Source organism: Urocitellus parryii, chromosome 13, assembly GCF_045843805.1.
Source record: "Urocitellus parryii isolate mUroPar1 chromosome 13, mUroPar1.hap1, whole genome shotgun sequence".
In the NCBI taxonomy this organism is placed as follows: Eukaryota; Metazoa; Chordata; class Mammalia; order Rodentia; family Sciuridae; genus Urocitellus; species Urocitellus parryii.
The window spans coordinates 42,756,000-42,783,889 of record NC_135543.1 but is presented as its reverse complement, the minus strand read 5'-3'; the positions used below and the strand labels follow the sequence as shown (position 1 = coordinate 42,783,889).

At 38.4% G+C, this 27,890-nt stretch overlaps 1 protein-coding gene across 1 annotated transcript in view; it reads right to left on the bottom strand.

Annotated features, from left to right (window-relative positions):
* The window catches only part of Cdh2 (cadherin 2), a 207,993-nt gene that overhangs the window by 16,710 nt on the left and 163,393 nt on the right, over positions 1-27,890 (bottom strand). Inside the window, exons 8-14 of the mRNA XM_077792266.1 lie at positions 24,265-24,402; positions 23,419-23,604; positions 20,826-21,079; positions 19,401-19,543; positions 15,790-16,023; positions 15,256-15,489; positions 12,848-12,987 (exon numbers count right to left, since the gene is read on the bottom strand). Of these exons, the coding sequence (XP_077648392.1) occupies positions 12,848-12,987; positions 15,256-15,489; positions 15,790-16,023; positions 19,401-19,543; positions 20,826-21,079; positions 23,419-23,604; positions 24,265-24,402 (1,329 nt within the window). The remainder of the gene's footprint in view (positions 1-12,847; positions 12,988-15,255; positions 15,490-15,789; positions 16,024-19,400; positions 19,544-20,825; positions 21,080-23,418; positions 23,605-24,264; positions 24,403-27,890) is intronic.

Here is a 27,890-nt window from a genome sequence, read left to right as displayed (position 1 = left end):
ATTGAATAAAATAGTAAAATAATGATAAGGTGTCAACATATAACTATATAACTCCTGACAAGTAAGTCAAACACCCTTGCAAGCTTTATGTAAGTTACATTACAACCTAATTTTTCTTAGCAAAGTATAATTATGATGGTAGCCATCTTACACAGGTGAAATGCTACGAAAAACTAAATAAATCATATGGATTATTAAAGGTCCCCCCCAAATAAAAGATTTCCTAAAAGCCTTTCTGAATTGAATTGTAAACTTAATCAAAATAACTTGAGAACTTAAGCAGATGAAGATTCCCATTCTCTATATTCATAGACATTTTTTTATTAACATGAGAGAAAATGGATATAATTCTCCAGCAAAATCAATGTAGCTTTCCACAAAGCTGAGGTCCCACTACGAGGGACCGGTTCATTGTTCCTGTTTCCCTGGCTTCCTGTGAATGGGGTTCCACATAGCATCTTTCAAAATGCTATCTGTTCTCAGATTTGTGCATGAGCTGAAGGCTCTTTCTTTGGTACAAAAATTATGGTTCTGTTTCAGAACACTGGCACTGTTGAAATTTTACCACGATGCATTTCCCATTGTGAATTTTTGGCATATTCTTTTGGGAAAAATGCAGCCAATGCACAATTCACTTTGAATCAACAAATACTTTCTAAGAGCCTCTTGGGTCACAGACGTGGTTACTGACCTCCAAATCATTAAAGCAGTAGAGTATCTCAATTATCACAGGAAACGGGGAGTGAAGATATCAAGAGCTGTGGAGGAGGGGCTGCTACAGGAAAGGAAGATGTGGATGCGCTGAGCCTTGGGGTCCAGTACAGGGACCCCCTTCACAAAAAACAACATGCTTCTGGGAATCTGAAATATCTTTTCTCGCCTAATGTCTATAATTTCTCCCTTTTTCGGGGTGGAGTACTGGGATCTGAACTCAAGGGCACTTGACCAGTGATCCACATCCCCAGCCCTATTTTGTATTTTATTTAGAGACAGGGTCTCACTGAGTTGCTTAGTGCCTCACTTTTTACTGAGTCTGGCCTTGAACTCAGAATCCTCCTGTCTCCTCCTCCAGAACTGCTGGGATTACAGGCATGCCCCACGGAGCCTGGCTGTAATGTGCCATGCTTTCTATGCAATTCAGTCACAGGCCCACAAAGAGGGATATATTCCTTAATGCCCCCAAGCATTCTCTATGTTGGAAGATAAAAGTATAGCCATTGAATGTATCCTCCATTCCATATTTAACCCTGAGAACCAACTTCTCCTCAAAAAAAAAAAAAAAAAAAAAAGAAGTCACTGCTCAGTAAAAGATCAAAGTCATTCTATCTTAGCATGACCTATTATTTGATCTTGAAGGAGACATAAAAACAGATAATAAAGAAACAGCAACATTTGGTGGGGAATATGGTGAGAGAGAATGGAAATCCTTCCCGGGATTATGACAGATCATTCGGGAATTTCCTAAAGAAGAATATGTTTTGTTTTTCAGATCATGGTATTAACTTAAAGAAAATGTATTCTAAAGTCAGAGTACCTTGATTCAAAGCCCGGCTTCCTCACAGCTTAAATGTGTGACCTTCAGCAGACTGCATAAATTGCCTGGGCTAACCTTAATAGTTAGTATTCAACCTTTGCACACACAAAAAGCTAATGAGGACTCCATAGCAATGCTCAACAAACATCTTCTGGGAGGTCCACATAGTAAATATTTTAAGCTTTTGGGGCCACACAAGCTCTTTTGCAATATCTCAATTCTCCTGCCGCTGTGGCATACAAAATATGTCAACAATGGGCATGGCTCATGGCTCTGCTCCAGTAAATCTGTGTTCATAAAAATAGGATGGATGCAGGTCAAACTTTGACCAACAGCATTTTGGCATCTTAAGTCTTTTTTTCCCCCTTTTGCACAGTGCTGACCCCTACTTGGTATTCAAATCCTTATCATTTGTTATTACGGGGCTATTGATAAATTATCATTATCCCAAACATCAGTATAATAAGTTTATGATTAGTCAGGAGAAATGAATATTAAAATCAGTTACTTAAAATATTATGTTCAGTCACATGAAGCGACAGGAATAGCAAAGACTCAGGTGAAAATCATATACACATTAAAGCTATTTAATAAGCAATAGAGATGGGTACTGACTGGCCCAGAATATGTGTTGTTTGTAGCCTAGCAGTATTCGTCCCCTGCCAATAAGTGTGTTGAGAATGGCATGCAAAAAGGGAATGGTAATGTATTAATCCAATTCCTGGTGAAACTCTGCTCCTGTAAAATCATTTCAATAAATAAAATATACTATTGCTTGCAGGTGGGCATAAATGTATGAATAACACGGAAATGTTATTAACAAAGCATTATTAGTCAATAATGAAAACATTGAAAGTGGTCTCCAATTATGTCCAGATTGGAGAGTTTGCTTATAAAGCAAAATTATTTTATATAACAATTATTTAAAGGAATTAAATACATCATGGTTGAGTTATGCAAGTTCATTCTCCACTTGGGTCAGATGGCTGAGCTTGTTTGCCTAACGTGGGGTTGCTTCTTGAGATGGGCATGGTGTCTATAGAGACCTCCTGGCTCATTCTGTGATCTCTTGACTCAGAGAAGTACCTGTTTGGCCCCAAGGAACTATCTTGTATCCACGTTCCATTCCCTTGTCTAGGCATCTTGCCTGGATTTCCGATTTTAGTTTTTGTTGTCCAAATTTATATGTTGTTGTTTTGGTAATTTGATTGCTCAGATTGACTGTCCAGATTTAAACTTTGTTAATGTGCTCAATTTTGCAAGCCACACTTAGCCAATTAGTTGGGTCTTACCTTTTGCCTAGTCTAAAGCCAGATTTCTAGGGATCATTTAATAAGCTGTGGTCTAGCCCCCAGCCTTGCTGGTCTTATCCAGTATCACCTGCCCACTATAAGTCAGTAAGACTAAATAAAATTTCCACCATAGGGTCTCCAGCACAGTGCATAAGAGTCTGAACTCTTTAGATGTATACACCTGGGTTTGAAACTGGACTAGTAGCATTGCCACTTCATAGAGGCTTTGGGAAAAATGTCATAAGAGACATGCAAACTAAAAACATAGTACATCACATGATATAGCATAGGTATTTGACAAAGCCTAGCATTTCAAAACACTGCCATCATTTCCTGCAGGAATCAGAGATACTGAAGGATTAAAGTGAAGTGATCAGGAGTGCCGTTAATTCTGCAGGTAGAATTGCAGACCAAGTTAGAAATGCAGGAAGAAGATCCAGTGCTGTTCAACTAACATTCTCTGAGTGCTGCTAGGTGCCACCTGTCCAAATGATAGAATAAAAAATGACCAAGACAAGTCTTACTGTCACCAGCCTAAGGTTAGGACTAGGGCTGAACAGTTCAAAATAGAGAGGCATGGATACTGTGGAGCCCAGAGCAGAGAGAGCCTTGGTTTAGCCTGGGACCCCCAAACAAGGTATCTTGAGATGAATCTTGATGGCTAAGCAGGTGCAGACATGGATTAAGCCAAGAAAATATAGCAGTATAGTACAGAAGTAGAGGTAGTTCATTGCTACAGCAGTTTAGAATGTTACGTAGGAGGGGCAATGACAGGAGAAACTGAGTCATCAGCTCTCAAAGTCTGCCTTCCTAAAAGCCAAATCCCAGGTCATGGAATTATGTGTTCCATGAGGCCCCTGAACTCTGCTGAACATACTTTCTGTGTCAGGGAGATTCTGGAGATCTTGTTCACTTAAGTTCTGAGACTAATTTCTACAAATCACATGAGAAATCAATTTCATCCAAAAAAACCCCCTAAAAACCCCAAAACAACAACAACTACAACAACAACAACAACAAAAAAAATAAATGACAACTGACACAGAGATTAAATCTGGATCTTTTCAGTTCTAGAAACCCTGGCTACTAAAAGGAACTCCTATCAAGTCTCCCTTTTTCCTGAAATTACCTGTGATTACTGACATGTGCATGTGCTAAGGGCCCTGCTGAAAAGGAGAATGACAGAAAGTCCAGAGTGACACAAAGTACCAGGTGCCTTCTCCAGGTAAAGGGAAGCTACCCTTCGTGGTTTGTGGTGAGCCCTTCATCCTGATTTCAGGCCCATCTTGTTTTCATCAGGTGTGGAACGTTCTGTCTTGACTGTGTCTAGGAACACACCTCCTTCTGGCTCAGAAAGATGCAGCTTGTTGCTGGTGGGGTAAAAACTGTTCTTGTAGAACCTCCCTAAAAACTCTCCTCACTCTTGACAACTCACCTGGGTTGGGGACAGACCTGATGCTGATCACTAAACCCATTTATTCCTCTTTCAAATAGTGGCACAGCAAAAATATATTTCCCAGGGACATGGGAACAGAAGTGATGTGTACCATTTCCAGGCCTGGCCCCTAAATCCTCCTCCACATCCTGTTGCCAGCCAGTGATTACAAGTCCATATGGATGGGGTGGCCTTGGAAACCACGTGTGGAGGTGGAGCTGTGGGCACAGGGTGTCCTTGAATGACCATGTGGAACAAAGCTCCCTCCTTCACACCAGATACCCATGACCTTCCACTCATTTACTATGAGGCAGGCAAGAAACACATTTCAATTAGGTTTCATCATTGAAGTCTTAGTTAATAGTGGTAAGCTATTTTAACTAGTACACCTGGCTAAATACATTTGGGTGGCTAACCCACTTTATTTTCTTTTAAACCCGTAATACGGAAAACTATCCTATGGTTTCAGGACTCCATGGTACCTTCTCCTCATAGGAATCTGTTTTTATTATTTCAAAGAGTAATAAGTAGCATATAATTTAATCAGGGTCTGAAAAACAAACATCTACAAAGTATAGGCTGATCATAAAAACCAGTCAAGCTGGTCCGGTAGAAAAAGAAAGAATTGGCTGGAAGATGCTTGTCTTGCTTAAAGAAGAAAGCTTCTATTTAGTTTCTGATAATTGCACCCTGTCAGAACACAGACCACGTTTCTAGATCTTTCCATTTTTGTAAAGGATTGGGAAACAAGAACTTTATGTGAATTTTTTTCAATTTTTGAATTCCGCTGGCTAAATGAAACACAGCCGTGGGCTGTGTATAAACAGACCTTAGGGTGTGGGCTGTTACTTTTAAGTGACACAGAATCCGTCCTTCAGATGTTGGCATCCAAACCATCAGGGTGGCTATCAGGTGCTTTTTCTGGGTGTTCAGACCACCCCAGATGCCTAAACACGAGCCCTGAGCACATCGGTAGAATTTAAGAAATCAAATTTGCGGATTCAGGCAGAGTCCTCACTTCTAGAATGTGCAACCCACCGTGTTCACTAGCCCAAAGGTGGGGGGAAATGGGGCAGCAGAAGGTATGTGATACATTGATGAGAGCCAAGAATCCCAGCGTGGTTAGGAGGAAACGCACACGGGACCTTTTGTTGGCCACTCGGCCCTTCCATCCCATCCTGTGCTCTGACAGTGTCAGTTTTCATCTCCTTCGCCAACTCTGCCTGTGGAGATGACAGGCCCTGCTTCCCCAACACTCACACTGCTCCCATGAGTCACCACCCATGGCCCAAAGGGCTTCGGCGTGTATCCACCCATGGCCACTTGGGCTCCCCCACCATGAACCGCAGCACCTTCTGTCACAGACTAAGAGTACCCACAACAGCCTATGGCTCTGGGAACCTTTCCAAGTCCAAGACTGAGAGCAAAAGAAGCTGCTGGGTGTCCTAGAGCCTGCTCCAAGGAGGGGACATGCCCACGGGCTGTGTTTTAATTGTTTGGTTGAACATGAGCTTTGCCCAGGTTGTTCTAAGATGGGGTGAACATACCAGCTTCTTTGGATGCAAGCACAGGAGGATTTAATCATCACTCTGCTACCTGATAACAGTGTGTGCCTACTTTTCTTACTGCTGTGAGTGGAAGTCTAGTGAAATCATGGATGTAATGCACTTAGTACAGTGTCTAACACACAGGGAACGACATATAGCAGCTCTTGCTAACTTGATGAGAATGATGCTGTCTGAGGTCAAGTGATTTAGGTAAGTCTTGAGTGTCCTAAACATCACACAACAGATAAGTGCTTGTTTAATATAAGAACAATCCTAATACAGTCTAGGATTCAAAGAGCATGAGGAACTGTTTTATGTCCTGGGGCTAAAAGAGGAGGCTCCCAGGGAAGTGAGTGATCAGCTGTATTGTACATTCTCCCTGATTTTATTTTATTTTTATTAGTGCTGCTCCTATGGAAGGAACTAGATGCAGAGATCACTGAGAGCGATACTGTATCTGCAACCAGCCCCACTGGCCAAAAGGGCACTGAAGGACATTTACTAATGAGGGTAATTAAACATGACTCCAGATCCAACAAAAGGCCTGCTGGTGATAGCAAAGCAGATAAAGAAGAACCCCCGACCTCTGAAAAGAGACTGGACATTATATTAAAAGTGTCTGCACAACAGCCAGATAACGCTCCTGCCAGAACCCACCCAAGGCCAGATTCAAAAAGGGCCCAACCCTGCCTCCTGAGCAGAATATCCACAAGTTCTGATGAATGTCTACAACACCCAAGAAAGGAAAAAAAAGACACAGGGGAATTGTTCTTTCTTTTCTTAGGCTCATCTTATTTTGCTAAGAAATAAGCAACCTTGCTATGTTAGGTGAAGTAAGCCAAGCTCAGAAGGTCAAGGGTCATATGTTTTCTCTCATATGTGAACACTAGACAGGAAAAAGGAAAAGAAAGATGTGTGTCTGGGGGTCGGAGAATCACATGAAAATCAAAGGGAGATCAGTAGAAGAAAGGGATGGGATGGGAAGGGGAGGGAGAAGGGGAAAGTATTGGGGAGTGAATTGGCCAAATTATGTTGTTATATGTGGATTGTGTGATACGAATATGTAACAAAAAAATCCCATCATTTTGTATAACTATAATAAGTCAATAAAAATGTGGAAAGAAAAAAAATGGAAATAAAGTAAGGGTTACTTAAAAAAATGGAAATTAGCAACCTTGGCATGGAACTTAAGCAGACAGAGATGCTAATCAAAGGCAGGGAAGATAAGGACTATCCTGGTGAAGGACTGTTTTGCTTTGATTTCTTTCTAATCAGTTGGCTGACAATAAGAAGGAAGAATAGGAGTTTCTGCTCAGCCAGTTTCAGTCTGACCTTGAGACAGTGGCTACAGACTTGCCCTTGTGATACCTAAAGTCATCCCTTGGTATTTACCGGCTTCCTGAACTGACCTCCGAGCCCCACCAATTCTCCAAAGCTGGATAAACAAAATGTGGTTAATTCTTATAAGAGAATACTATTCAGTGGTAGTAAAAATGATCCACTAAAAGACTGTCTAGCTCAGACACCAAACAGAACAGACAGACCTGTGTCTGCTTATCACAAATCATGTCCACATACTCTGGAATAATTCTCACCCACACCTTGAAGACACATGTGCTCTGTAAAATGATAGTTAAGTGTGATAAAGACTGATTATGACTTGTCTAGAATATAGCATTGCACCAGTCCCATTTCCAAGGACTAAATCTTCAAAATACTAATGAAAAGTATGAATTACACCACATAGCCTAAAAGGTTTAATGCACACCACAAAGAAATAGGATTCCTAACAGGAAGCCACAAATGAATTATGGAATATAGACAGGTAAAGTCTATTTCAGCAAAGCTAGATTTCTCAGGAATTAACCATGATTTTAAGATTTAAAGTAAGAATGTCTCTTTAGACAATGAAGCACTTTACACTTAGGAAAGTAAGACTGTTAAATTTTTTTTTCTCTTAAGGAAAAAAAAATATAACAGAATCCAACAAAAATCTTAGAAAAAAACCTTGAATAATACTCTTACAGAATTGACTTTATCAGGTATCAAGACTTTAGAAACTGACAATGATTAAAACAATATGGTATTAGACCAAAATTAGACAAACTGAGCAAGAAGCTGACCCACAGACCCACACAGGTATGATTATTTGCTTTGTGACAATGAACCATGATCACTTTTTTTTTAGTAAATATAGCTGGATATTCATAACAAACCCCCAAATTCCTGATCCATATCTTATACTAGATAGAAAATCAATTACAAATGTATATAGAAGTTACAAAAGGCAAAATTATAACTACCTATCACAATTACGATAGGTAAAATTACAGAGCTTTAAATAAGATAATATAAAGATATTTTGGGGGAATATTCATTACACTGAAATAGATAACAGTTTTCTTCAATAGGATATAAAAACACTAAGCACGATGGGAAAAAATAATACAGTGGACTTGACTTCATCAAAATTAAAACTTTCTGCTCATCATAAGACACCATCATAAAGAGGACAAAAGAGTGAGCTACTGAATGAAAAGTTCCTTGCAATGCATTTATCTGACAAAGATTTCATTTCTATAAGGACCTCCTATAAATCAATAAGGACATTCCTATAGAAGAGTAGACAAGCTGAACAGAAACTTCATGAAAGATAGCATCGCCATGGGGCCTGGTGCAGTGCTGAATGCCTCTAAACCCAGCAAATCAGGAGGCTGAGGTAGGAGGACCACAGATTGGAGGCTAAGCCTCAGCAATTTAGCAAGACCTCATCTTAATGTAAAAAGATTAAAAAGTCTGGGGATATAGGATGTAATTCAGTGGTACACTGTTTCAATCCCCAGCACCAAAACAAATGAATAAATAAATATGACAACCAAAATACCAGGACAATCCCAATTAAATCTCAGTAAGACCCATAGCATTAGAGTGCCTTAAGTTAAAAAGACTAAAAAAAAAAAAAAAAAAAAATCTAAGTGCTAAGGAAGAAGATGTGGGACAATTAGAAAATCCATACACTGTGGGAAGGAGAGATGCAAAACTTACAGTTACTCTGGGAAACTGGCAGATCATGCTCACTTTGCACGCATGAACAAAAGAGAAATGCACCAAAAAACACATTCACAGCAATGTTCATAGGAGCTTTATTCATAATAACCCAACTGCATATACTCAAAGGTCCAGGTGCAATAGAATGATAAGTAATCATCATTCTAATGCTTAATTTTTACAACAGAATATTATTCCTCAATGGCAAAAAAAAAAAAAATGAACTACTTCTACAGACAATATAGAGGAATCTCGTGGGTAGGATGTTGAGTTACGGAAGCCAGCCCCAAATGTGCCAATGCTATCTATTTATATAAAAGTAAAAAAATAGGGAGCGCTCATCTATAGCGATAGAAGTGATAAAATACTGGTTGCTTTTGGTAGCAGACCTATGATCTGGTTGGAGGTACAGAGGAAGCCCCGTAGGCTCCTGCAAAGGTTGATATGAGTGGTGGGTACATTCAGACCTGCAGGAAGCCTTTTGCTTCTGGCTGGGCTATCTAGAAGGTCATGAGGCTCTTATTCACATTCTAGTGCCAAGAACAAGTCAGACAAGTTACCAAATCGCAGTTTTGTGAAACCATTAAGAGAGCTCAGAACAAAATGAGGCCTCTCTGAACGAAAATATAGGACTGGACAAGCCCTTTCTAGGAGAGAGAGGACTGAGAGCTGCTTTTATCCCTGGAAAGGAATGAAGGGAAGAAAAAAAAAGAAACTGCTGTTAAAAGGTTTAAGGATGAATCACTGAAAGTCTGAAGAACACTTCAGTGGTCATGAGTGGACAGGCTTGATGCATCTGTGTCCTAAGGGAACTTGTGCCCTCCATTAACTCCTTCCCAGGGACCTCTATATAGTGCACAAGGGCATTCACCAAAGATTGGGTGCAGGGCCCCAAAAGCGACATGTTCAGGAAGAAGTCTGGATCTGATAAATGCCACAGAGTGGATGAGGGTGTTCAGCCAGAGACAGGAAGATGAGGTAGGACAGGGATGACCCACCCTAAGTGAGGGCAGCAACATTGGAAACCACCTTAGAAGTCCGGGAGGCAGAACCCAGGGTGAACATTCCTAAACTACAAGTTTCATTCTGTTATTCTGAGGTAAAAATTAGATCAATAACAAATGCATTCTACTGTTTTATTACAATTGTCTACAGTGAGGACTTACATAGGGAAATCAAAACAGAGGACCAAAGACAAGTGGAGGCCCTCGAGCTAAACTAAGATACCATCAATGAACCAAGAAGCTGCAAAGACACCCGAGGAAGACCAGTACTACATAAATTAGCCATGAATACAATGCCGAGAAAGTTCCACAACAACCTTCAAGCTGCTTGGTGAGTGGATAGGAAGCAACACATTCATGCCCAGGAGTTTATGTGGGAGCCTGCGAAACTTGAAAGATCAGGAAAGGGAGAGGTTGAAGATTTATGATGTTAATTTTAAGAAATCTTCATATTCTGCTTCATAAATTCCGAAGACACAAAACAGCAGTAAGTTAATGTTTCGTTGAGGTTTTATTCAGGTTGGTCAGGCATCATTATACTCCCAAATGCAGAGAACGGCACTTTTCCAAGGGACAAGTGCTTGCCCAGATGACTTGGGAAGGAAATTGGAACTGGATCGGTAGTTAGATCTTGAGCCAGTAGTCTGACTCCTAGAGGCCTGTGCCTTTTATTTTTCTGAATTATTCTGTATCCCCTTCCCTCACAGGTTCAGTTGTACCATCTGATCTCAGGCATCATCCTGAGTGGGTGAAGTCAATAAAATAAATACATCTTTCCTGAAATAATTACAAGAAACCCTTATTAAACTATTTGTTGAAAGAATTGACGTGGAAGGGAGAAAAAGATTCAGATCAGGTGACTCAGGTAACCTGGTCCACACTCTTAAGATGCTGAGAACTATTTTGGTCCTGCCTCTGGACCAGTTTTTTTTTTTTTTTTCAGAATCTAGTTATTACTGGGGGCCTTGCAGTAATTACTATTTTTACTGAAGCTTCATTGAGTTGGTTTTAGGTTTATGCCTTGACATGAAAAAATAAAATAATGAAAATAGAGAGTTTCTGAGAGAATGTGATCAATATACATTTGTGGATCTTGAATACAGCCCAGGAAAGCAAAAAGGATAGATTAAGAATTAAGCCAAACATGAATTTTAAAATTCAAAGTCATTTATAAGGAAGAAACCCTGGGGTATATTTATAGAGCCATTTTAATTAGTCAGCATTCAAAACAGCTTTATACGCTTGAGTCAAGTTTTCAACATATTTTGAACCGGCATCTCTTCTAAATGAGAGAGTGGAGGTATTGTAAACTAAGCAAACGAGAAAATGTGAGTTTCAGTCCTGGCCATAAAAGTTACAAACTGGGAACCAATCACACAATCTTGTGCAAATATAAAAGGGTTAAAACAAGGATTAAACATAAGGGAGGGTATGAGCATGCTCTAAAAAAACACAAAGTGATGTATCATTTCCTCAAAGGAGTGAAAAAGCAAAAGAAACAATAAGTTTGTGAACATTTGCTTTTATTCAAGTCTACAGCCCTACTGATGATGTCTACCCATAGATTTAAGACAAAGTACATTCTGATTTACTGATAATAATGCAAAACCCAAGAATTCTGAGTTCTTTTCAGACTGCTATTGCTGGCTTTTGTTTTAGTAAGTAGAAATGACCAAGCTATCAAATGTACCTAGGGCACACCAGTCCTAATGATTTCTCTTGGCTTACATTAATATCTTCAGATAATTTCAAGAGCAAGTATATCAGAGCAGTCAAGTTATAATATATAGTATATAGTTTAGTCAGTGACATCAGAGAAACCTAAACTAAAATCCTCCATGTGTTACTTCCTGTTTTTTAGAATCGAACTTAGGTTTAGTTTTCTATCACTAAAAATATTCATAGTAACAATACAGGTTTTAAAGATTTAAAAGAATGACATTTAGTGTACTCAGCAGAATGTCTGGTATGTAGTATAGAACTTATAATGGTTAGCTATTAAAATGTCTAAAATGTTGTTTCTGAACACACAAAGATGTTTGTTTTCCATGAATTGGTAATTTTCATCCTTCAAATGGATTGCAGTTCCACAGGTACACGGTGATTCTGAAGCTTTTGTGATTTGATAGCAAGAAGGAAATTTTGACTGCTATTGAAACAACTACTATGAGCTAGACACCGTGATAGACACTATGGACACAAAGATGGCCTATGTTGTCCTTAACTTCAAATATTTCTCTGCGTGTGTAAGACCCTTGAAGGCAAATATTTGTTGGTTCTTCCCACCTCTGTATCATCTGAGATTAAAATCATGCCTGGAATACTAACTTTGCTTAGTAAATGGTTTGGAATGAATAGGTTTAGTGCTTTTTCTACCTTACACACAAATATCTAGATCTCAAGGTAAAAACTACTTTCAGTTATATTTCAAATGACTAAATAAAAACTGTGAAGAAAAATATTTTCATTCATACATCTATTACAGGAATTGGGTTCAAATTCCAGGTTCCTGGAATCACCACTAGTGATTTTCTTACAGAATAAATACAATGACATTTGGGGCTTTCAAAAAATTCAATAAATGTGTGGCACACAGAAAAGAATTCATCAACTGACTGATTCTGTGACAACAGAAAAGAAACCTGATGCCATTTTTCTTTCCCCATGTATTAACCCTTTCCCCACCATTTAATCCATCTGGTCATAAAATTTCCTTTTAAAGATTCAAAATATTGGGGCTGGAGTTGTGGCTCAGCAGTAGAGTGCTTGCCCAACAGTACGTGCGAGGCCCTGTGTTCAATCCTCAGCACCACATAAAAATAAGTAAGTAAAATAAAGGTATTTGTCCAACTACAACTAAAAATTAAATATTAAAAAAGAAAAGAGTTGAACTCACCTTTCCTATATCTTCCATCTTCAGTTAACAGCAAGTGTAGAATGGATATAACAAACAAACAAACAAACAAAATATTCAAAATATTGCTCACCTGGTCTTCTTCTCCTCCACCTTCTTCATCATATTTTAAAATATTATCTCTTACGTCATCCTCTGGATCAATTAAAAGTTGTTTGGCCTGGCGTTCTTTATCCCGGCGTTTCATCCATACCACAAACATCAGAACGAGGACTACATAGGAACACAGTAATTGCATCATTTGGAAGTCAGAGCTATCTAATCATGTCTGCAACACTAATAATTTATATATATATAAAAGGGTCAAAGGCTTGTAATCCATTTCCTACCCTATTACTTATTTCTGGCCTCATAGACTTAAAGAAACAAGTCAAGGCAGGACTGAGCATTGGGTTCAGTTTGTGCACTTGGGCTCTATGATCTGGTGTCCTGCAAACCCTCTGGGTAAACATCTCTTTCCTCAGTTTCATTATCCATGCATGGGGACAGTATCATTTTTGGTCTTCATTTTGGCCTCAATACTTCAGATACTTTTAATATAATACTCCATAAATTCTGAAGACACAAAATAGCAGTAAGATAAATTATGACACTGCTTAATGCAGATTAGTCTCTCATCATTATAATTCTAAATTCACAGAAAATGGCACTTCTGCAGGTCATGGTGGTGGACACCTGTAATCCTAGTGGCTCAGGAGTCTGAGATGTGAGGATTGCAAGTTCAAAGCCAGCCTCAGCAACAGCAAGGCACTTAGCAACTCAGTAAGACCCTGTCTCTAAATAAAATACAAAATAGGGATGGGGTGTGGTTCAGTGGTTGAGTGCCTCTGAGTTCAATCCCTGGTATTAAAAAAAAAAAAAAAAAAGGTACTTCTCTGGTGTGACAAGGTGACAAGTGCTTGTTTAGATGACTTGGGTAAAAAATTGAAGCTAGATCAGGAATAGCATCTTGAGATTTTCCTTGACTCCCAAGGGCTGTGTTTTCCTGCCACACTATTCTGCATTTTCTGTTCTATCAAAATGCATGTTTCAGCTAAGAAGGCGAGGGGATTAGTTTGAGCACTAAAATAATATTAGGCTTTCATGCTTCACACTTATGTGCCAGGACTGGAACCATAAATTTTCCAGAGTTGATGTTAAAATCAGCACCAATTCATTTTCCTTCAAAATGCCATAGTCACTTCTCCATGCCTCAATCCATCATACCTAAGTCTCTCTTGATAAGGCTGGCATCTACGCCACGTTTCAGTGGAAAGTGAAACTCGTCCCTAAGTGCACATCTAGGAATGAGCTCTGTCTAAAATCTGAGGGTATCGGTTTACATCCTGAAACAAAAGATTTAATGACTCCTATTTGAGCACATTTTTATTATTGGCCATAAAAGTAAATATCCTCCTTTTAAAGCCAGATACATGATCTCATTTGCCATTGTTCCAGGGCTAAATCTAGCAAGTGGATTATTAGTATAGCATGCAGGTTTCAAATTATAGCCAAAGTAGTCTCCACACAGGAAGTAAAAAATGCTCAGGCTTCTATAGTAATTGCTTAGAATAAAGGGACAGAATTCTAAATTACCAGAACACTTGTAAATGGAGGAAACATAAAAGAAATGGCCAACATTTTCAAGAAAGTGATTGGTGCATAAGCATGATCGCACAATAAACTAAGTCCTGCTGCTATTCCACAATAAAACACAAGGCCCAGGCAATTTCTTCTTTTAACCTGCATGCTTAGAAGTGGTTCCTAAAGTACTTTCCAGTGGTTAATTTCTTGCATTCCACTGAACCAAAGATTGCCAAGTATCTTAAAAAGGAGCAATTCCTTAATCTATACTTCCTCTAAAGACAGACAATTTATTGAGCTGTGTAATCATTTCTATTATCAAATGTGCTGTGTGTGAAGTACAATCTCTCACTATTTGGTGCAGCCCTTCAGAAACAAATACCTTGATCCTCGCATGACTGGAGCAGGCTGCTGACTGTGCTTTGTACGGAGGAAAGTGAAGGAAAGCAATATACTTATTTTCCTAAATCATCAACCACATGCCATAAATTCATACTCAAATCATAAGATAAGTGCTCAACCTTGGGACTGTTTAACATTTTTCTATGAAAAGAGTTTTACAGCTCCCCAAGCAATCAGCATCAGAAAATGGCAAGAGGGCATGGAAGAAGTATTCTGGGGAGGCTTGTTGCAAACCTGTAAGTGCTTGGAAGAATGCTCCAAGGCTTTCCATTCTCAGGTGAACTTGGCAGTCCTGTTTATGATTGAAGAGGCAATGCTCAGAAGTCAAGGAAAGCTTATTCCCAAGACAATGCTCAGAGGTCAAGGAGAGCTTACTCCGAAGTCAAGGCAGGACTGAGCACTGGGTTCAGTTTCTGACCACTTAGGTTACTTTGTAGGGTAAAAGCAGTAAGTTCCTTTGCTGAACATCCCAGAAGCCAAAGGAATTAACACCCAAGAGACGACACTAATACTCACTGAGGAGGATGATGATACACAGCAGGATGGCGATGATGGCCCCCGTGCCAAGCCCTGCACCCACGATCCGGTCCACATCTGTGCAGTCTCCATTTGAGTCACACTGGCAAACCTTCACTCGGAGGATGGAAATATTGGACTTGGGAGGATTACCAGAATCTGTGATTATGATGGGAACTTCATAGATCCCAGCTTCAAGAAATTTGATCTTTAAATTGAGCTGAGCAAAATCACCTGTACAAAAAGAGGAAAAATACAGTTTGATAATCAATACCTAATGCAACAAAAACGCAGTCTTTTCCAGAATGTGTCTCCTACCTGACTGTCTACATAAAGAGAATCACAATGCTGCTGCATTATGAAAACATTTTTTTTTTTTTGGCTTCAAGAGCTCTTAATATTTTACTTAAACTTTAAGTAGCTTTTAGAATATATTTAATGAGAAGATTATGAAGCACGTAAAAATTAACTTTTCATACCAGGTTTCAAAACCTCTCAACTGCACATATATTCAAATAATTAACCTGTTCTTACCATTAAGCCGAGTGATGGTCCAATTTCTCTTAATAGTCACAGGAGATAAAGGAAGATCAAAAGCAAATGGTCCAGCATTTGGATCGATGTCATAATCAAGTGCTGTGATGTTAATTGAATTGGGGTCTGGAGTTTCACAAGTCTCTGCCTCTTGAGGTAACACTTGAGGAGCATTGTCATTAATATCAAGTAAATAGATTTGCAGCGTTCCTGTTCCACTCATAGGAGGAATTCCTAAAAAGGGAGGAAAAATTACAATGGATGCTGAACAGTTCTCTCCAATAAGTCTCAATTACAGTGAAATTCTCAAACGTCCAGCCTTCTTGCCCTAATCACTGTGTTACCCTGGAAAAATCTAGTTGTCACAGTATCTGAATGGACTGTTTCAGAACAACTCCACTTCTTTCTTCCCTCTTGGCATGACCTTGAACTGCCATGCTACTGTGTAGGGAGTGAGCATGGTGACGACAGGGCTCTATGGGGTCCCACACTTTTCCTGGCCCTGTTGTCCATTACTCAGTGTCTGTGCACATCACACTCCTCCAGGCACTGTGTGGAATGTCAGGTAAGCAGGACAAAGGCTCAAGAGTTTGTGGACCCTAGCCTTTGGATGGAGAACTAAGACATGTGTGCATGAAAGAACACAAGAGTGCTTTGAAAGCTCAAAAATGGCTCTGACCTAATACAATACTCTACAGCAAATAATACAGAATCACAGGTCTCATTTGGGGAAGGAACATCTTAGGAGAGAGAAGTGATAGTTATTGATCAGTCAACTACTCAGAAAGATCGGATGGCTTTCTTTGTATTATTTTGCTGTAATCCAACAAAGCAGGTTTGAACAGATGAGGAACCTTGGTCTCTATAAATTGCTCATGGCTACATACTATTATATATAAGTGGATTGTTACTAAAGGTTGCTCTGCCTGGCCCCAAATCCATTCTCATTCCACTATAAAATGTCTTTACCATCTCATATGATAATTCGGTCTTCTGCCCATATTATAAATATTCATGCATAAATAATAAATAATATGTATATAAAATAGTTTATTAAGAGTAGTACATATTGAAGCCCAGAGATTTAGATGACCTGCTCAGGGTAATGCAATGAGGAAGGTACACATGCACATGTCATTCTGAGCTGGGAATAAGTAAAAATCTCTACCACCCTCTGTGAAGAATATCACAGTTCTGAGAACACAGAGAACTTAGGGTGGAAGGCAGGGTGTCTGTTCCAATTTCCCAATACTGTTACCACCACTATGATATTTGACAGTTTGAAGAACTTTTACATTCATTATCACATGTAAGATTACTTAACTCTTACAACAACTTTATAGAATAAGCAACAGTCAAACAATTTAATAATAATGAAACCACGGCACAGAGAGAATATAAGAACTCGCCCAATCATTATGGAGCAGAACTGAGGCTCTATATCCAACTTTGTGATTTAAATTGAAATGCACATGCAAAGTGTCCCGGCTATGTAGACTGAAAGCTCACTTCTCTCTCATATCAAATAACCTTCCAATTAGAACAAAAAATCACCTGGGTGAATGAAAAACCTGGCAGGCACTTACAACCAACATACATGTCACTTTATATGTAAATCTTTATATCACGACATTATGGTTCAAGATACATTACTTTAAGTTGTAATGTAGATGACAGCTACTATTTCCATGCAACAAGGAAGCATAAAACACACTAGTGCTCAGAAAAATCAAGAGACAAATGTTTTGCATGCAGGAGCTAGAGCAAAATAAGGGGGAACGGTGGTAGGGGACCAGATTATATCATAAAGATATAGGGAAGGTCAGTGGAGTAGAAGAAGGAGATCAAGATAGAAGGAGGAGGAAATGGAAAAGGGAAGAGATGTGGAATGATTTAACAAAAATCACACCATGTGCATAAATATAAATATACCAGAAGAATTCCACGTTTATGTAGAAAGCACCTACCAAAAGTAAATAAATAAACAAGTGAAAGGAAGAAGGAGAATAGGGGGAAAGAAAGGAAAGAGGGAAGTTGGAGAGGATGGGAACAAAAATGGAATAAATTCCATGGGTATGATTTTGTCAACATGAACTCAAATGTATAAATGTAATGCTCCAAAGGAAAAAGACCTCCAAAGCAATGCTCTGAGGTACACTGGCCAAGGCTGTTTCTACAGAGGTCCAACTCTCAACATTTGAACAGTTATGTCTCATTAGAAAAGATAAGAAATAGTGTTTTGGCTCTGTCGCCACATGGATTTCCTTCAGATCGCAATCTCATTGAATCTTATTATACAAGATTTGGAAACGTTCATTGAGATAGGTCTTATCAAAAGTGTTGACAGGCAATGTTTTTCAAATGGCACATCCTGCCCGCCAATTTAAAGGTTATTTTTATTAAACATTCCCATTACAGAATAACACTAAAATATTTTAAAACATGGTTGTGATTCAGTTTTGAAACCACTCAAAAATAGAAGAAATGTTTATTGAAGTGGTTAGTTTGTGCCAGGTACAATTTTCTATGTAGAAGTCATTCTATTTCCCTCAAAACATTACAGAGTGAATACCATTATGTGTATTTACCAACAAAAACATCAGGAAAAAAAAGGAAAGAGATTAAACCCCATCACCAATCATATGCTAAGACAGTCGGAGAGGTGGAGATAGGCCCTGGGGATCAGGCAGAACTCCAGAGCTTCCATTCTCAAGCACATGTTAAACTGAATGCTAACAAAACCAGAAAGTTCATCATCAAGTTTCATATGTTCCTTTTATATTAGATATCTAAAACAGGTGGATTACCTATATATCTCAACCAACTGAAACCCAGCAGAGATCCGCAAAAGAAAATACGAAAGGTGTCAATTCTAAAATCCAACACCCTAATGCTCACACTCTCACTTCTCTCAATTTATACCCTAAATTAAGAGCTTCCTGATGCATGGCACACAATGGCGGAGAATCAGAAATAGGACAATTGCTACAGACACACATACTGATGGCAGTAAACAGATTGACTACAAGAAATATAAAAAGACCAACTCAAAAAACACAGAAACTGTCGGGTGTGGTGGTGCACTCCTGTAATCCCAGTGGCTTGGGAGGCTGAAGCAGGAGGATAGCAAGTAGAAAGCCAGTCTCAGCAAAAACGTGAGGTGCTAAGCAATTCAGTGAGAAATTGTCTCTAAATAAAATATAAATAGGGCTGGGGATGTGGCTCAGTGGTAGAGTGCCCCTGAGTTCTATCCCCAGTACCTAAAACAACAACAAAAACAACCACAAAAACACAGAGTCTGGGGACACTGATGGTTGACTGGAAGTGTAGTAAATCAGGTATCAAAGTGTGGCAGGACAGAACAGGAATGTTCATAATCAGTATACCAGGCTACCATGGAAGGTGTACAGCCAGAGAACATTCATTAGACACAAGAAGGTCCACAAGGAAATGAAATTTTTTTTTTTTTAATTGGGGCCTAAGAAAATAAAGGTCCATTTTCTAGTCAATATGGTATTATAGAAAATCTTGGTTTGTGTGCATGTATTATGAGGCTCTACTCTCTTTAACCAATGTACAGGATAATACCACAAATATATTTAATTACATACCATTGTCAGAAGCAAGGAAAGTAGCATTATATATATTGTTTTTCACATTTGGCGATTCTCTGTCCAAAACAGCAATTGTAGTGATTTGGCCATTCACAGGATCTATTTTTAGCCAATTGGCAGGATCAGATAATTTTGTGTATCTACAAAATGAAAGTGCAGTAAGTTTAATTTTTTTTTTTGATGTGAAGCTTAAAAGATAACACATTTTACAGGTTTAATTGCAAAAATACAACCAGCTCATTAACTTTCATTTTTATAGATGATGGTTAGAAATAGAGCTTTAACATGGAAAATATTTCTGTGGCAGTGATTTTGGGAGGTACATAAAGGTTGTGTTTGGTCAGTCATGCAGGAAACATTCCATAGATATTTGAGGTACAAGACAAAGAGCATAGTCTCCCTAGTGTGCATTAAGGTAGTTTGGACAGATTTCAATGGAGGTTCTTGTCTATTTCAACAGATATAAAATGTGCAGATAAATGGCTCAAATATACTTTCCAAATAAGCAGTAGATCTAATATATAGGACTTAGGAGAAATTATAAAAGAAATTGAATTTGATAACTCAGACCACTGCTAATTGGTTTCACCACCTTATCATGGCAGAGATGAATCTCACTGAAGAGATCTCTTATAATTCCATTCCTATTAGGATCTCCCACACTGGGCCAAGCTTCTGAGCAATATCCTTTCAAACAAGTCCCACAAGCTCCAGTTTGTATGAGCAGAGTGATCGGCTTAAATTCTATTTTTACTGGAGGTAGGAGGTGAACATTTCAAGGTCAGATAACCAATGCACAGTTTGGAAGAATGTGCTATATTTTGAGAAGTAAAAATTGTAGAATTTCAATACAACTATTAATTAACCATTTAAGTATCTTGGTGTCAATGTATGAAGAAACAGAGGATAAATGCAGTTATCTGTTAACTTCAGTTTGGAAGAAAGTTAAATAATAAATTGCCAGCTAATTTTAAGAATTACCATCATGAGCTACAGATAACAGTTTCATGGGGTGTGCTTTGCCCGTCATCTATTCATTTACCAGGAAGGACAAATTAGATTTTGCTGAGGTTGGAAATCTTCACAGATACATTTTATAAGTTCACTGCACAGGTAAGGAATAAAAATAATTAGCTCCTAGATTTTGGTTTGGGCATAAGTTTCATTTTCTTCCCGACATGAAGGAGAGATAAATGTCATAAGCTTCTGAAAGTTCTCTATTTACTGACTGTACAACTTTTTGAGGTGTTCAATTTAAAAGCACAGGCTAAATAATTACCTTCTCTTAAAAAAGGAAAAGGGTAAAAATAAACAAAGGAAATTTTCTTTTTCTTCAATTGATACACAAATGGTAAATTAAATTTTATGCACGACACAGAATAGAATGTAATTTATAAAAATACCATAAGCAGCACTTCATACCTAATATTCTGCTGCATATATCGATCTGGGTCCTGAGCAGTGAATGTTGTCAACATGGTACCTGCGTGAAGACCTTCTTCTTGGCGAATGATCTTGGGATTGGGGGCAAAATAAGGGTTTTCATTTACATCGATAACTGTGACAGACACAGTTGCGGTGGACTGAGGTGGGTGCTGGATTCCTTTGGCTAATGGCACTTGATTTTCTGCAGCAACAGTAAGGACAAACATCCTATTTGTTTCAAAGTCGATTGGCTGGAGAAAGAAAAGATAAAAAGAAAATCATACTTTTCAGAACTAAGAATATTTACATTCTGTGCTTCATTCTATGAATTCCATTTCTCAAACTTTAATTTTTTTTTTTTAATTCACTGCACAGTGAAGTTCCTCTCAACTTTCTGGAAAATATGCCTTAGCCTGGTCAATGACTGAAATACTTATGCAACTTTAAGCTACTTATAAATCTTGGGTACTTCAAAGATTTACGTTCACCAAATAATGTGCATTACTGCTGCATGGATTTATTTATTTAGGTATATCTAAACAGTGATTATTTTTAAAAATAGCATTGTGGATCAAAAATACCAACTAATATGAAGTCAGATAAGAGCATCGGGTCTGCACTCTCAGACACTGGTATAAGATCAGTCCTCATCCAAGGAAGCTTTCCCCAGCCTATGGTACATTGAAAAACAAACAAACAAAAACCCCAGAAAATCTGGTCTTTTTTCATAAAGCTGAAATTTATGAATAGTTTAAGTATATTCCATAATTTGAAGTATAATTTGAAATACAAATGTGTACATACACACACTTTTTTGGTGGAAGGCTTTTTTCCCCCTTATTTAGCAAACTAAAATAATTTTGAGTGTTTTACTGGTCTGTAAAAATCACAAATCTAAGGACAACACTCAAGATTAATGCAATGCACAAATAACCCTTTTTATAAATATTTACTTCCAAAGTCCCATTGAATTCCATATCAGGTACAATCAGAAGAATGGGGAGTTATACTCTTTATATGTATAATATGTCAAAATACATTCTACAGTCATATATAACTAATAAGTAAAAACAAAATACAAAAAACAAAGTCCCATTGAATCCTGCCGTCACAAGAATGTTATGGGAATCAAGTGACCAAATGGAACTTTCCCTTAATCTCCCTTGATCACCTTTTAGTGAAGATGCAAACAGGCAGAACTGTATGGTAATAACAGGGAAAGAAAGGACACAGGGAATCTAGAGCCTTGATGGTAGCCCAAGAATGATCAAGAGCTGCAGGTCACACAAAAGCTACATCATTAGCATCAACTGTACCAGTTTCTTAACCTAGATCACTTCCTCACGTCTTGAAACACAGTTTTCTTCTCTCACTCCCAAGTCCCCAGCTCAACTTTCCTTTCCTCAAGTGTTTCCAACAAGACAGAGAGGAAGCCAGAAAAGAAGACTGCAGTATCTTGAGGGATGCATGAACCACTCCACTGTCCTGTCGTGACATTTATTTGTGCTTCCTGGCATCGGCACAGTTCTGAGTTCTTCAAAGCATACAAAACTCATTCATCCCTCACAAAAGTGCCATGACTTAGGTGCTGTCATCACCGCCCCCCTTTCTGCATGAGGAATTTGAGGTTAACAGAGGTTAAATAACCAGCCATGGTCACACAAGTGTCAAGAGCAGAGCTGGAATTTGAACACAGACAACTGGGTTCTGGGAGTGGTGCTCTTGATCACGAAGTTTCAAAACCACATCTCAGTCGACTCATGCACATGTAGTACATAGTTGTTGGCAACTGGCACTGTGATGCATATTTCCCTGTGAAGCCAACACCTGGGTGTACTTACAAACTAAGAGTGTTTAGGTGAGAGGCAGAGTAATATATTTCTTCACTGGGTAGGGATGATCAGCGGAACCAACTTATACATTACAGCTATGCATTATTATACCTGAAGAACATTCCCTCTGCATTTGGCACCAAATTGTTTTGTTTGGAGTCCTCTCTTTTTCTCTCATTTGTCAATTAAAAATAGAAGAATCAGTTTCTTAAAGTTTTGAAAAAAATTATTTAAAATAGCAATGTAAACACAAGATCTTTCTAAAACATAGGTTCTTTTCTTGCCTGCTCATTCCATGTTACTTCTGTGATATTTTCTGGTTCACTGCCTACCTCCCAATATTTTCAACAGCTGTAACCACGAGGAACCTAGGTGTGGTGCATCATTTTTCACAGGTATCAACTGAGGATCAGAACTTACAGATGTAAAATATCACTAATACATCGATTACACTGATAATCAGTGTTGTTGAGGTCAGTCTCATCTTCAGATTGGTAAGTCTGTCCAAACTGATTTTAATGATTTAAAAAAAAAAATCTAAGTCCAATGACAATGGGGAATACCTTTGCTGACCTCAACCTCAGCATAAATTAAACCATAACACCTAACCTACCAAATAAATATGAATTCTAGATTTAGAGATGTTTGGGGGGGGGAAAAAGATCCTACGATTTAATAGCAAAATGATACAGTGGGGGCAAATCTACTGCTCACTGCCAAGAGGCTGTCAGAGATCAAGGCCCCTGAAGAACACTTACTTTTACCACGGTGACTAACCCGTCGTTGCTGTTAGGGTCGGTCTGAATGGCAAACCTTCCGGTAGGATCTCCACCACTGATTCTGTACACTGCATTCCAGGCTGGCGTATGGGGCTGATCCTTATCAGTCACAGTTAAATTAGCTACAATGACATCCACCCTGTTTTCAGGTACTTCACCATAGAACTACAAGAAAGACAGATGTCAGTCAGAGGAGTGACGTGGACCACTGGAGGACAAGTTGTCTTGACAAACACACCACCCAGATTTAACTGCTCCATTAAATCTTAATTATCTACACTAAATGGGGACATTGGTGATGCAGGGAATCATAGAATTTAGGCTTGACTTTAAAAATACTATAACACATTTTTAGTCCCCATTTTTATTTTGCAAATTATGTTGCAGTTCCATTACTATTAAAATTAGCAACCACTTATGAGTATCTGGGTGATTAATGTGGGGTTAGGGGAAAGGATTTGTCTATGGAAATAATTTTACTTTGATATAGATAATTACATGCTCAAGAAGGAGCATCAATCAGTCACGTAGTTCACACACCTGAAAATGATTGTAAGTATTTTGTTATAACAGCACCCAATCTTTTAAGAATGTTTGTTCCAGGCAGCATATTTTAACATTTTTAACAATGAACTTGAAGATGAGGAAGAAAACTACTGAGATGCCTGAGTTAAAGCCCTGGTGACACAAGCCCCTGAGCCAGTGGCCATTCTACTCTCAGGTTAAGCAAGTTCCACTTCTATTTAACACATTTATTATTCATGACAAAACTTCTCCATAATGGACCACAGACCTGAAGTTTCTTGAGCGACAGGCCATACTTACTGTCATGGCAGTAAACTCTGGAGGATTGTCATTGACATCTGTCACTGTGATGATGGCCGTGGCTGTGTTTGAAAGACCGTATGTGGGATTGCCTTCCATGTCTGTAGCTTGAATTATTAACGTATACTGTTGCACTTTCTAAAAAGACATAAAGATAACAACCTAAATGAAACTAATTCCTCAAGAAGACATTAACAGTTGTTCTGTGAATGGCTCTTTATTACATACGGAAAGCACAGCATCATTCATTCTGATGAGCATTGCTTGAAATTTCCCAAGTGCGGTTTACTTTAACTTACAAAGCACAGGTCTGGTCTTTGTCTAAAGAGATTTAACTGTGTATATGCACTTCTCCTCACAGTGAGGAATGCGCTGCAGATGTGTGAAATTCACAGCTAAGCTAAAACCTCCATCTGGTTCAACCTTTCCCTTTTCTTCACTGGTCTATAATCAAGCATTCCACTCTTTTGGTTTGTATTTACTTTCTCATGTGTTAAATTTCTACCCAGTTTAGGATACTGCAGAAGCTCAAGAGAGGGGGAAGAAAGCATACATAATTTACAATATATGCAGGCTTTCCTTTTACATATTTTTATATATGCAACTTCTGTTATAAGAGGGTTGTTAGGATATTTCCCTCTAATCCTCACTAATGCATACTATTCAAAACTACATAGGAAAAATATATTCTTTTTTTCTAGTTGTCAGCAGACCTTTATTTAATTAATTTATTTATGCATTTATATGTGGTGCTGAGACCGAACCCAGTGCCTCACACATGCTACCACTGAGCTACAACCCCAGCCCCAGGGGAGATATATTCTTACAATCAAAAGCTAATTCAAACTGGGCACAGTGGTGGTGCATGATTGTAATTCCATTGTCTAGGGAGGTTGAGGCAGGAGGATCACAAGTTCAAGGTCAGCCAGGACAATTGAGTAAGATCGGGTCTCAAAATAAAAAAGGCTAAGGATAGAGCTTGGTTGGATTCCCCAGTACCACACACACACACACACACACACACACACACACACACACACACAAAGCACACACAAAGACATATACATAAGACTAGTTAAAAGGCTTATAATTACAAAGTTAGCCCTGGAACATAGTAGGAATTTAATAATTGCATATTCAATGGATGGGTATTTGGACATGATACTCCTTGTGTCCACTGTTTTGAGCACACAGTTATAATGGGTATAGACATGGATACATTTCCATGAAGATGACTATTATCTGACAGGCATTCGGTTCTTTCAAATTCCAGACTATTTTAGAAAGGAGCCAAATCAAGCTGTAATGTATCTAAAGCAAGTCTTGTGATTGTTTGAGAAGCCTACAAGTACTGGCTGACAAAGTTTTATATTAGGAAAACCTAGCCAAAAAAACAGTATCTAAAATAATTTGGAATCTCTGTAGAAGTTGGCACAGATAAAAATATATGGATCATTTTCATAAATGTTAAAAACATTCCAAACCAGACTCACTTCTTCATACGAAACAAAACCAAAAACAAAAGAAAACAACGGTCCCTGCAAAGTGCGGTTTCCCCTGATTCTAAATATAGCTCCCGTTATGAATGGCCATTCTTAAGGGATTTCTGGAGCTTGGACGGAACAGACACAAATTGTAGCTTTTGATTTAGTTGTTCCAGGGAAGGGCAAGGAAAAGAAAGGAGTAGGAGGGACAGCCACACATTAGATTTTAAGTCTCTGCCTACCCAAATGCCAGCCTCTACCAGTTATTATTTTAGTTGTTTTTTTTTCTTTTAAAAGACAAAGTACCACATTTTACTGAATTAATTAAAAAACCCACAAACGAATAATGCTGGTTGAACCATTTAAATTTTTCTGAACCCACAACACTTCACGAGGATGCATAAGTAGGGTACAGTGTCTCTCAATGGTTTCCTTTCTCAGTCCTGAGTGTTGCTTTAGTTCAATGCTCTCATGGTTACAAAGAGAAATTTTTTTGCAGGGCATTCAGTTCAGTGTCCCCACTGAAAGTTATGAAAACAAAAATTTGTTGTGACTTTTGAAATGCCAATTTTTGATAGCTGTTAGTTTGTAGAAACAGATGAACATTTTCAAAAAACAATTAAAAAGAAAAAAATGTAGTTTATTTTTTTAGAAGATAAAAACCCCTCCCCATAGATAAGATATGGAGATTGAGCTCTTTCCTGTCTATTTCATGAATATCTTTAAAATTATATGGGCATAATACATACAATTTTGCACAGGCTGAAATAATTGGGATCAGTAACCGATTCTTGAAATTCCCTATTGCTTCAAGCTCATCTTGAAATCTTTTAAGTTTTAAGAGAATATTGTTAGTTCTAAAATACATCTCTTAAGTTGGTAAATAATGTAATCTCCATTTTAAAATGCCTAACTGTAAAATGGTTTTATATTTAGTAAGGTAGATTTGATAACTTATTTTTTAAGCAACAAAACCATTCAGAGCTTCTTGCCTAAATCATTCATTGGGCATGTGGTTCCCAATGGCTAACATTTAGATTCCCTCACAAAGTGACTTCTCACCCTCACAGTATTACAATGGACATAGAGAATTCTGCTTCAAAACTTTTTCTCTGTTCCTTTTTGAGATATGATAAAGTCTCAACTCATCAGGTTATTATCAATCCTTCCCTCTCTGTGACTCACCCATGTTACCAAAGCTATCCTCTGTCATTCATTCATCTCACACTTTAAGCTTTTTATATTTATCTTCAAATGCACTGTCATGACCCCATGCTATTGCACTTGGCAATTCTCCTGCCTAGACCAGTGGTTCTCAACCACAGTGATTGTGTTCTGCTAGGGGACATTTTTGTTCTCACAACCAGGGAGTATTTCTGACATCTAATATATTAAGGCCAGAAATTCTGCAGAACATGCAACAGGACATGTCCCCACAACAAAGATTTATGTAGCCAAAAATGTCAACAGTTCTCTGGCTGAGAAACTCTGGCCAGAATATCCTTCCCTCATTCTGAGCCTGCCAAACAAGCAGCTTCAAAGTCATCTTGTTAGTGACTTCTGAAAATCTTTGAGGCAGAGCTCTCCAGTCCTCAAAGTTGTGATCCCGCAATGCATCTCTAACATGCTTTCTAATTTATATGGCTGTTATCATATTGCATGCTGTTCTTGCCCCACCATGCTTGTGTGTGTTGTGAGCACACACTCATACCCTCCCATCCCCAGGGCTCTGTTTGTCTCATCAGTCTGTAGCACAGTGCCTTACAGACAGCAAGCAAGCCATGGATGCTTTTGACTTTGTGGGTGGATGAGTGAATGGAGAAGAAATCTTCAGCATTGAATTACCTTAGAAAACTCACTCCAGGTTAGGGTAAAACCATCTTCTTATTTACATGGGTAGCTATAATTATTTATTAAAACATACTGAGAACACAAACTAGCTATTTATCAAACTACAGTGATGCATCCACCATCTTCCCAATTCTCCCATATCCTCATAATTCTATACCATGAGTCATTTCCCATTTATCATTCTTTTTTTCAAAGCTTAATTTATTTATGATAGCAATACCATGCATGAAAAACTGCTTTCACATGCCATAAATATGACTGTAAAGAATAAACATAATAAATTTTTGGATG